The sequence below is a fragment of the Necator americanus genome, chromosome V (genome assembly GCF_031761385.1).
Source record: "Necator americanus strain Aroian chromosome V, whole genome shotgun sequence".
NCBI classification, from domain to species: domain Eukaryota; kingdom Metazoa; phylum Nematoda; class Chromadorea; order Rhabditida; family Ancylostomatidae; genus Necator; species Necator americanus.
Window position 1 is genome coordinate 37,029,889 of NC_087375.1, and position 12,282 is coordinate 37,042,170.

The following is a 12,282-nucleotide window of genomic DNA, read 5'->3' on the forward strand; positions in this document are numbered from 1 at the left end:
AGGTTTTTGTTTTACGATTGTTTGATAGTTTAAAGGTTGCATAGTGATCCTCGGTGTTCTCTTTTAATTCATTTTTCTGACGAAGGTTTCGTTACCCTGAAAACCCGGCTCTTGGAACTTGTTTCCACACACCTCTTTCAACAATCTTTGAAATAATAAGAGAACAACACCATCTTCCAAACTTCATTGAATCGCTGACTGTAGAAATCATAGATCCGGATTTGTTGCAATTTTCTACAATTAATAATCATATAAAAATCAAAACGCTTTCGTAACTACCTCTATGTCTTTATCTGAAGAGGATTGATTTTTCGAATGTTTGCACAACTTGGGCTCCTAACAAAACTTTTCTATTTGAGGTGACTGCCGTCAGCACAGGTGTTCTCTCATTGGAATGGCATCGATTTCACGGAAGCTTGTCAGAAGTGGGGCATGTCTTCTGAACGCATCTACCAGAAGAAATTATTCACTCCCAGTAAGTGCGGGGAATATTTTATACATATATTGAGAAAAAAAGAACGAGAGATACAACTATATAGCTTCCAAATAGCCACGAGCTATATAGAGAATACTGACAATAGAAGATGTTTAGTGAAACGACATTTACGATCAGGTGCTAGGATTCTTAGCTAGTCCTTCTCATGGCTCCAGGAGCTGTCTGCTGCTTCTCCTTGCAGTAAGTTGATAAAGTGAGAGATCCACATCACATCCAGATCAATTCGATCAGTTGATTAATCCGAGCTGCGCATAAATCTGTCCATATCGTTAGCGCGAGTCTTTTCTTGAGAAAGTCTCAGTTTTCCTATGATCCGTGTTTCTGCTAGTTTTTTTTTTTTGGTCCGTTCGCATTTCTCATTTGCTTCTTTCTCACAATAAATTACCTTCCATCTGTGCTTGACTTTTTATGTATATTTCGCAAGTTTGCAAAGGCAAAGAAAAAATAAATGTGGCTGTGTTATCTGCCAATGTCTCTGATGCAAAAAACACAGGGAGATCAATGTGATCGATCCAGTGACGGGAAAGGCGAATTTTGCGAAGTTTTGAGCCTCCGTGAGACCTCTTCATCCTCTTCATACTCTTCATACTCCGTTCCTCCTTCAAGTCCTTCAGTCCGCCTTCCGTACTCAAAAAAGACCAAAATACACAGCAAATGGCTTCTCCTATCACTATCTGAAATCCTTTATTCTCATTCTACCTTACTCGATCCGATCGAAACCATTTGTTTGCAGCGGGACTTTGGATTAGTTGCAGGAATCATCAGTGAGTGACTGTGATCTGCACTGAACTTGCATGATTTTCGTTTCCACGTCCTTTTGACGTTAACCTTAGTTTGATTCAAAGAACTAACATTAAAAATGTGCTAAATAGCTATCAAACTTGACTAAAGGGACTTTTGTTGACAATCAGAGGGCATATTGAAAAAAACAAAGACGGCCGCTTTTTTTGTCGCGTAAAACGTAGATGTGAACGAATAGTTTCCCCATTAACTTGCCTCTAGTTCAACCTTTCGTGAAGAATTAAAAAGTTCTGTGAAATTTCAAAACTTCTAGTTTGCAAGCACAGTAGGACATTTCCAAGCGATCTTATATATGGAGTTCTGCCCAAGAAGATGTTATTACAAGCGAAATAGGAAATAATTTTTTTTACAGCGAAGCAAATCAGACTGTAAGCAAAAAAGGGGTTTGTTTCTTTCTCCTTTTTCTCTTACTAATAATTTTTACCACGTTGTTGTTTTTAAACACGGTGTAGCGAAGTCGGTAAGAGGTTCCGCGTTGTGGCTGCAGCATGATGATCGATCGGAGGTTCAGATCATCTGCCCTAGTGCCAACCTAATTTTTCATTCCCTGGAGTCGATAAATTGGTACTAGAGGAGTCTGGAGGATAAAAACGCTGACTTCTGACACCGTCTAGCCCCACCAAGTCAGTACAAACTGTCTGGCGTTCGTAAACGTCAAACGATTTTGAATTGAAGTGATGGACGCGATGGCGCGGCGTCCCAAGCGGAATGATTAACGCCAGACATTTTATCCTTTTTGTCCTTTTGACATTTATGATATAGCAAATGGGGACTTTAAAAATCTCTTTTCTTTGGTTGTGTCAATAATTTTGAATGTGAAAAAAGAGTGCAAAGAAGCCAGATACTTCAATAAGTCATATGCATCCGGAAATTCTTCTTCGGGCAGTATATCTCTTGAATTAAAGGAGCGCATAAACGAGGTCTCATTAAACTTCTCAACAACTTTGATTTCAGGCCGATCCTCTGGCCAGATTTAAGGCACTTGCATCCGCCACCAGCGAACGCCCACGCGTGCTTATTACTGGTTCTCTTGGACAACTTGGACGTGGGCTTAACACCGTCTACAAGTGGGCTTCCTATTCGTATATTTGAATTGTGCGTAGTGCTTTAAAAATAGATGCAGATTTATTCAAAAAAGTGCTACGGATTCAAAAAAAAACTCGGAATAACTCCAGGAAACGAGTGATTTGAACATTTAGTGTCGTAATTATTAAGCAGTTATGTCTGCCAGGCCCATGGGCCCAGGCCTTATGGTTAACAAGCTGAAGCATTCTTTTTTTAAATTTAATTTTCCAATAACTACTGAAGAAAGGGCCAAGTGTACAGAAAAGCCTTACAATCAATCTGGTAAATTAAAAAATGTGCAGAGATGTGGAAAAACTCCCTAAACTTCTCGATAGTCCAATTTAGCAACATCCAAGATTGTTAACAAACTTTATTACGGCTACAAACGTTTCGGCGTCGTCGTCGCCTTTATCAGAGCCTGAAAAGTCAGATCATTTGTGATATATCCTCTGAAATGCCTGATCCAGAACAACAAGTCATCATTCCCTATGATGCTACATCCTGAATCGAAACCAAAAGAGTTTAAATGGCTGTTGCTAAATTGGACTATCGACAAGTTTGCAGTCTCTATGCGAAGATTCAAGGAAAGTCGAACTTTCGCGCTCCCTAAACTGTTCACCAGCTTCTGATATTCTGATAGATGAGATTATTCTTCACTTTTAGATTATTTAGTTACTAGTAGCTCTGGTCTGTACAACTGTTGAATCTTTTCATTTCCAACGCTGTTCTCTATTGGTTTTTATGCAACGCAGAAAGAAAAACAGATGAGCGCGATGCAGATGCGTCAGCCGTCAGCGTCATCGAGATCGCCGTCCGCCGTATGGCATGCAAATTCTACGGATGCCTGCAGTTTGAATCTATCACGTGGGGGCTCGTCCCGTTTCGAGATGACACATTGATTGCATTGATTGCACAAAGATTTTCTGAAGAACGTTCGAAGAAGAGGATCGTATCACTTACAGTTTATAAATTGCTTTCCCTTCGGGAGCTTTTAGCTTAAAAGCATTGAGGATGCATTGTTTTTAGTGGTTTTTTTCCCTAGTTTTATAATTGATAGCACTTGACTTTTTGAAATATTTTGTGAAACCACGTAGATGTCTTCAAACCGTCAAGAGGCAAGCAGCTCGATAATATATGAATGTAAAGGTATAAGTGTAGACAGCATGATTTCATTGATTACATTTATTCTTAAAAGGGAAAAAATCCAACTTTGGGTCCCAAAATGGTGTCTCTTTTAGGTTTACGATAACGTCCTTGCTAGTGGTTTTCTTTAAATTAACTAATGAAAGTTATAGGTGGAATCTTGAAGTTGTTCTACATCATTCTTGGTGGCCTTCTGTTTAGGCATGCAAAAGCTATATGAGTTCTGAGTCAGTTCCGTTAGTCAGTCCTATATGAGTCAATGTGGAGGTCATAGCATTGACAAAATTGGAACTTCCGATGATGATTTCGTTGTGCACTTGTCGCGCGACACAAAGGAAATGACATTTTCCTAGGCAGTCATAGAGGGGCACAACTTAGAAAGAATTAATATGTTGTTCGAAGCACATTCAATTGTCATAACACTGAACTTTTCAAAAACAAAAAAAAAAGATTTTTTTCCCAAATAATACGTAGCGGGACATAATTGAGGTTGCGAGCTTGAAATGTCAACTTGAAATGTTCCATGTCAACTATTTCGGGGGGTGCGTATTGTTAGGTACCCACAGTTTCGACGACAGCTTATCATTATCATTATCATCAAGGGGAACGACTGGCAACGGAGGTCGTTAATTGCGCTGCGCAGCAGTTAACATCGTCAGCAAAGCATTGCGCTGCGTTTGCCCTTATGGCCCGCCCCGCTCACCACATCGTCCATCAGCGGCGTCCCATCGTCTGATGAGGTGCGAGACATGCTTCGCAGGGGAACGCCAGCTCTGCTACTGCCTCTGTACGGAGTATCGATCGTTCACGTGTAGAGATATATCAAACGATTGCACGAGAGCTGCTAGAAACAGGAAATAATTGGATATTTATTTGTTAGAACAAACAAATCAAGAGTTTTTATGTCTCAAAGCTCAAGAAGCTAAACTGAAATGATCTATCGATCAATACCGACATATTTTGTAGGACTTTATTTTGTCTGACTTCAGAGAATCTGTATTAATTGAGCAGATCGGAGCAGGAAATTTGAACAGTTGTTACTCGATGAATTCACGTTTGCCCACAATTCACACAGATCCAGTTCAAAATTTAAAGAGAGGATGTTCTATTGTATGCAGATGTAGGCAACATGTTTTTGATCTGGTCAAAAAAAGCATCTTTGGGACCGTGAAGAAATATTTGAGCTATAGCTTCATATTTAAGCTGCAGAGTTATATATTATAGTAATAGAAGTGGTTTTTAGAGGTGCAGACTCCAAAAAAAGATGAATAAAATAAATTAGGTATGACGAAATCACGGAAGAGCGACAAAAAAAGATGAAGAAGATAAGGAGTGATTTGAAAAGGCTTAATACGCGTTAACATTAAAAAGTGTTACATTTTTTTCTGTTTCGGAGCTGCAAGTCAATACGGCGATATTTTGACCAAACGCAAAGATTTCGGCTACTTGTACTGTTACGCAATGAACAGTACAAACCTCAACAGCTCAACAACATCAGCTTTATGTTTTTTATGTTGTTTTGTTCTTCAGGGAAATTTTCACTTTTTTACTCCATTTTACAATTTCTTTGATTATTTTCCACTTTCTACGTTGCTATGTTGTTACCTTTTTGTTCTTTGCTACTCTCCTAGACGTCAACTATATTAAGTAACTGCAGTACAAATACGCCACATCAGCGTAGTGATGCAGCGATGGGTGGGCGTGGCCTAGTGATCACAACTCGTCTAAGATTGCCCGCAGAGTTCAGAGTGACGGGCGGAAGCGCGGTTTAGCGGCTCTGCGATTTTGGTGGTTATTGATTATTCAGAACAGTACGCTCAATAACCACCAATACCGCAGAGCGCAGCCGAACCACACGCCCGCGCGGCTCTGAACTCTGCGGGCACCGTAAGGTACGCCTGCTCAGACGCCTACCGACAGCCTCTTCTGCACGCACTTATTCGGCTGCACATAATCGGCTGCAGGTACGTAACGCCCCCCCCCCCTTTCAGTTGGTTTCGATATTTCGAAATGGCCCTCAAAAAAAGTCAATTTTTATTTTACTCGTAGTTCTGAGTTCCCTCGAAGATTCAGACATAAGAATACAGCTGCAATGATAGCACTGAAATACAATATTTTCGCACTGAGATCAATATATTCTTCAAATTTTTAAGATTAAATTTTATTTCTTAATTTTTTTTTAATTTTATTTAATTATTTAATTATTCGATTGTTTAATTTTATTTCTTAAATTTAATTCTTTTATGTCGAAATAACAACATCTTCAAATTAGTTGAAATGACCATAGGATAAGTAAAGAAATGAAGAGGTCCCGTACTCACCCTTCCTCTTTAGATACATGTACGGAGATGGTTGCGTTGTTATGACCGATATCGTGAAAGCTCCTCGTAACGCTGCAGATGTGTGTAAGTGTTCCGATTCCTCATGCCTCTTGCACAGCTGGCGATGAAAAAAAGACGAATACGATGATTCGCCACCACTACATTTGCATGAATATTGCAAATATGTCAATTTTTTTGCAGCGAACTACTCCTATTTGGATATTCTTAATCAAGAAAGTATCGAACGTATGGTGGTTGACAAAGGAATCGACACAATCGTGCACTATTCGGCACTTCTCAGTGCAGTAGGAGAGCAAAATGTCAGTTTAGCCCTGCAAGTAAATTGCCGTGGAGTGGAGAACGTCCTGGAAGTTGCCAAGTAAGCTTTGCTATTATAATCAGTTTTCTTATAGCCAGTTGAAAATTAGAATTTGATAATGGAAATAAAATTTTCCGATAGGACATGAGGAGGGGAGAACGCTGCCAAAGGTGTGAAACTGTTTGGCGGTTGTTTACGCTTAATCTTTTGAGAAATCTTCACGGAATAGTGAATTCGAAACAACCCTTCACAAAACCCATGGATTTTTTTAGCTATACCTAAGAAAAAAAGACAATTGAAAGAACATCCGGAAACGTAGCTGTAGTGGGTTTGTAGTACAGTCTGGACCTCGTTGTTCCTCCTACTCTAAGATGTCCAGCTGTACATACATAGACTTGAACCAAGCAAAAAAAAATAGAGGACTCAAAGTAGCGGTAGATCCAAGTTTTAATAGGGATTAGTATTACATGAAAACATTTTTGTCAACTTGAAATCGGTACTAGATGCTGAGAAATCCTCTTAAAATTTAGTTTAATTAATTTAAGTTTAATTTAATACAATTTAGACAGAGTCACGTATAAGAAATCCAGATCCAGATGATAAATTGCTTGTACCGAAAATGTTCAGTAAAATAATGCGGAAAAATAATGAGAAAAATTATGTGAATCCGCGTCTTTTTCGTCTTCTGCCTAAGAATCACTTATTATTATATTTATTGTAGAAGTGTTCAACCTACTCTACAATTCTAATATTCTGAATTTGGCAATGACGTCCAAAATAACATTCGGTTTTCTGCTTAAAATTCACTTCTCATTTGCACCATACGCTCCAGAAAAAGTCTGAAGTTCATAGTAGCAGTTGGTTCTTTAGAATTTTTAATTTCCTCAAGCGACCCTAGATCCTCTCTTCTGGAAAACGGATTTGAATGCTAAAGCTCTGAAGCCTTCCACAGTTAATAAAGAGTTCGAAAAAAAAGGAGAAAGTTCATTGTTAAGAGCAAACATTTTTTTCATTAATTTCCTTTACCTGAATATTTCTTCATCTCTGGATTTAATGTTATGTTATAGAGCAAATAGAATAGCTCTAAATAGTGTTCTACAACCCACGTGATCAAAACCCGTACCGTGCCATGGTCGGCAAAATTAACACACAGGTCTGCTGACTGCTTCACAGAAATGGAGACTTCAACGCTGGAGAATGTGGAGAAGTCCAAAAAAAACGTAAATAGATGGAAAACTGTGGAAACTGACATCCCATGTATTTTATACGTATTGAACAAGTGATCTGAGTAACTGGTTGAAAACATCTTTTCAAAGAAAATATCACTGTGTTGTTTAAAATTACCGTAGAGCAGAAGCAACTCGCACGCAATTCGGTCACTTTCCAGGAAACATAACCTCAAGATATTGATCCCATCCACCATCGGCGCCTTCGGGCCGACAACTCCTCGTGACAACGTGCCTGACCTCACGATTCAGTGTCCAACCACCATTTACGGAGTATCCAAGGTGTGCTTCCGGGTCGAACTGGTTTTTCAAATACACGATGATGACATGTGAGCAAATATGTAGTCTAACGTAAACCTGAAAGGCGAATTACAGGTGTATGCAGAACGCCTTGGAGAATACTATCATCACAGGTTTGGGGTGGATTTTCGCAGTCTCCGTTTCCCAGGAATTATTTCGGCAACAAAACCAGGAGGAGGAACCACAGGTAGGTTTTCGGAGAGTTTCAGTCTGACAAGATTTCTGGAGAGAACAAAAGTGAACTGGGTAACCAGTGAGTTGTACGTGCCTCAAAATATACCTCGTATCATAGAATAAGGTATACTGACTACACATGCCAAAATTCTTGTACTTTTGGCCCACTCTGTGGCAATGTTCACTAGTATTAGGTTGCTGCAAAGGAAATGCATGTTTTTTTTTAAGAAGCTCGTTTCTCGTTGGCGAAAGTACGTTAGTTGTAATGGAGATTACTTTGATTAAATAAATTTTGTTAGATCTGAGTTATATTAATTTGGATTTAATATAGAAAAACCTGCATTTCTTTTGCACCAACCTAATAGATAGTTCAAAGCTGGTCGTATGGTCGTAATGAAGCGGAAGTTTTGAGAAAAATCCGCATAATATGTACTGGTTGTATAATGTCATGCATCAGCAACTATTAAAAAACCGCTGTAAAATGCTCAAATTTTCCCAAAAAAAAAACGTGAGGATTACGCTTACCCCCGTATGTTTTATTGATTTTAATCAATGAATGTGTACTATTTTACTACCAATCAAAGGTGACACTAATAAATAATTGTATTAAAACTCAGCGGTGAACTATGTAGTATGAAATTGAAAATAGAGAATAAAAACTTCAGAAAGTGAAAAGTCAAGAAAAAAATTAGAAAGACTTGCCGATAAAGTTATCATCCGCCTACGTATCGGTCGGTATTCAAGGATAGCAAAGCGACTTAATGGATGAAAAGATTTCCTTTCTATCGAACGTACTGCTTTAAACGGACCGTACCGCCTAATTTCTAAAGGAGATTAGAATATTTGGAAAACCAGTAACGTATTAAATCGAAAAAAAAAACGGAAAAAATCGAATCGAAATAGAAAATAAAGAAAACTGTATTGGAAAACGGAGCAGTATTCCCCGGAATGGACCGTTTTGGATTTAAAGGCATCATTCCACGAATCTGAGGTGGTACGGATTTCAGGTGGAGTATTCGTACACGGGATAGAAGATTATGGGGAGGGGGGATGATTCCGTCCATTTCTTCCTAATTCCCGTAAAAAACGGCCCTGATGATGCGGTGCGTGCGCAAGGTTGGCGCGCTCCAGTCGAACTCCTTGTAGAAAATAGTGCGCCAGAACGCTCGAAGCCGTACCTTCCGGGCCGTTTTTTACGGGAATTAGGAAGAAATGGACGGAATCACCTCCGCTCCATAATCTACGATCCCGTATACGAATACTCCACCTGAAATCCGTACCACCTCAGATTCGTGGAGTGATGCTTTTGACGCACCTCGTAGTAACCAAAGTGGCTCTCACGCCGTTTTTAGCGGCGATTAGATACAAATGGGCGGAACCATCCAGGGTCTCGCTATCTACAAATCGCTCACGCTTCGCGGTGGTCGTCTTCTTTTGTAGCTACGCAAATCAAAAGGAATCAGTCCCGAAGTGAATGGTTCTGTTCAGACTACGCCATACAGATTTTCTACGATGCTCTAGAAAAAGGACGCCACACATGTTATCTTCGACCTGACACAATGCTCCCGATGATGTACGACACGGATTGCATGGCATCTGTTGTTCAGGTGGAAATAACAAATAGAACTCATTTGTTTTTTTTTCAAGTAAGAATTTATTTTTCAGTTTCTGAGCGCTCCCAACGATTCTCTCACACTTCGCACATATAACGTTACCGGTTTCTCGTTCACTCCTGATCAAATAGCAAAAGCCATTAAAAAGGTGACAACGATTTTTTTCCTTAGTAGTAGTGTTTGAATTTTAAAATATGAAGTAATACAAGTCGCTTTAGGTGTTACCTCACTTTGAGATCGACTATAACATTTGCAAAATCCGACAAGGGATCGGTAAGTTGAGAAAATAGTTCTAGTTTCCAAAAACTATCATTTCTAGTACATTTCGGCAGCGAGATTAACTAAAAATAATCTTAACATACCTCAAATTCGTAGTACTGGTTTTGAGGTAGTTCCGATTTTGTAGATCTTTATGTACGACAAGCAAAATCACCCAGTCATGTGATAGCGGAAAGTTGCTGAACTTGAAATAAGAAGAAATTTCTTTAATTTGAATTGTTTTAAATTTTTCGTGTTTTACTTTTTTCATGGACATTAGGGCTTCACGGTTAGATGAAGAGGAGGTTCACAGGCGCTGCTGTACATCTAGCTGACTCTGCCCACCTCTTCACGACATGGATAGTGGCATTGTAGCAGCTAACACATTAAATTTAATAACACTTATTCTCCTTTCTTTTGTTCTCGAATTTTCCAATTCACACACTGCATAAGAAAAATCCTTTGTACATACCCAATTATTTTTTTATTTTCTGCTTCACAGAAAAAAGCCAACTCCAGATCACTATGTACTTCAGATTCCTAGAGAACCACTCCAAAGGAATGGCAGATTTCGTGGAAAAAAAAAACTTTACAGAAACACATTTTGACAGGCATGGACTAATTTACAGCACTTATCCTTCCTACTTCTAAATTTCAAAGCGCTACCTTGGGATATGTCACATTATTACATTGAAGCAGTGCCAGGGTGAACACATATGTAGGTCTAGTTAATCCAGAATATTTCTCTCTATAGAATTGAACTATGATTAAAGAGTTCTGTGTGGCATGACCTCACATCCACGCCTTAAAGGATAAACGACAAAGTTTCTGGCGTTAACCAATCCGCTTGGGATGCGCCCCTACGTTCAGTTCAATTCAGAATTACGAATTACGAACGTGTATCTGGTCTATACAATGACTTCCGGTGGCTAGCCGATGTGTCAAGTCAGTGTTTTTTTATCCTCCCAGACAAGCCTGGTACCAATTTATCGACCCCGGAGGGATGAAAGGCTTGGTGAGCACTAGGGTGGACTCGAACCTCCGATCGATCGTGCAGGTAGAGGAACCTCTAACCGCTACACCACACCCGCCCTAAAATACGGTTAACTCTGAAAAATAGAAGTGAAGCACGAAATAATAGTAAAATAGTGTGAAATAAATGAAATAGCTGCATGAAATTTATGAAATAATTTTCTTCCACATTTCTTCGTTGTCTTTAATTATGTTTCATCTTTGCACGAAGACCATCCCAAAATGAATACGGTTGGTTGATCGTGCAGGAAGCGGAACCTCTAACCGCTACACTACACCCGAACCCATCCACGCAATATACACATCAAAATCTATTAAAATTCATACACGTAATTTCACTGTGGATAATACCTCCGAAATAATCAACGTTTAACCTGGAATTCTTATTTTCAGCGGACTCGTGGCCACGTTCTCTCGACGATTCTCGAGCGAAGAAAGACTGGGGTTGGCACATCGAGTACGGAATGGATGAGATGGTCGAAGTCATGCTTGCTCTGATCCAGCGAGATGCTCATAGTAACGCCTCAACCGACCCGAATCCAAAAGCAGCACAGCTTTAACCGTTTTTCCTTGAATCGACTTTTACTCATATTCGAAACCGGTTGCTCTCATATTTACACAGTCTTATTTACATCTTTTGCTTAATAGCAGTCCTTGGGAATTCCTATGAATTCCCACTTCTCTGACTTGATTTTTATACAATTGCAGTCACTTAGCCTTGTTAGAGCTACTTCACGCGATTATATTTCTTATCCCTTTATTTAATTCAACTAGTTGTGCGCTGAAAGAGAATCGATGCGGTTGTTATTCCTCAAAAAGGAGACTTTTTCGGGTTTAGTGTAGATCAATACAGTTTTTCTCCAGAACTTTACAGCAATTTTTTTCTCAAGCATACAGTGATTTTCTTCCTACAGTAGCTGAAGTTGATGTTGGTTATAGTACATTTCAAAGGAGACTTTATATGTATTGATTATTCTATAGGATTATCAGTTGCTTCGATGCACCCCACCAAGTCACCGGAGTTTTCACGGTGAGTAATGATGAGAATTTCCCACAATTTCACCATCCACGCATAGTAAACAAACTAAATTTTAATGTTTAATGCGGAAAGAGTGTTCCTTAGTGGAAAAGTTTGTTTTTGAGCAGAAACAATAGCCGATGAAGAATGGGGAACATATCTTTTCATCCTTTTAATGTGAGCATTTAATGTAAGCATTTAATTTAATTTTAATGTGAGTTGTCGACCATAGAAATCTTACGCTGTGGACGCAGTTGCTTCCCTTAATCTTATTTGCGGGATTATTCCACTCTATTTTCAGGACTAGTAGACAATTAAATTGATTTTTATTCCTCTTCGCAGTTACTGGAAGAAAATGAGAGAATCCTGTTAGCGTGGGTCACTGTGTTAGTCGTAGTCAGGTTTTTTTTCCACAACGCAGACTGTTGGTATCACATGGTTTTAAAAAGAATTCACTTATCAGCACGGTCAAGCGTGTGATGGGATTTTCCCATGGGGGGAATGGGGGGGGGGGGA

General features: G+C 39.2%; 1 protein-coding gene across 1 annotated transcript; it reads left to right on the top strand.

The window, feature by feature from the left end:
• Nucleotides 1-394: 394 nt before the first annotated feature.
• RB195_016330 (uncharacterized protein) lies at nt 395-11,308 on the top strand (the record flags this gene model as incomplete). The annotated part of the gene is made up of 10 exons (XM_064207436.1): nt 395-475; nt 2,252-2,364; nt 5,840-5,910; nt 6,028-6,205; nt 7,533-7,653; nt 7,747-7,858; nt 9,334-9,452; nt 9,511-9,606; nt 9,677-9,731; nt 11,142-11,308. The coding sequence occupies 10 exons, from the start codon at nt 395-397 to the stop codon at nt 11,306-11,308; spliced, it is 1,113 nt and encodes a 370-aa protein (XP_064063317.1).
• Between the last annotated feature and the right edge of the window lie 974 nt (nt 11,309-12,282).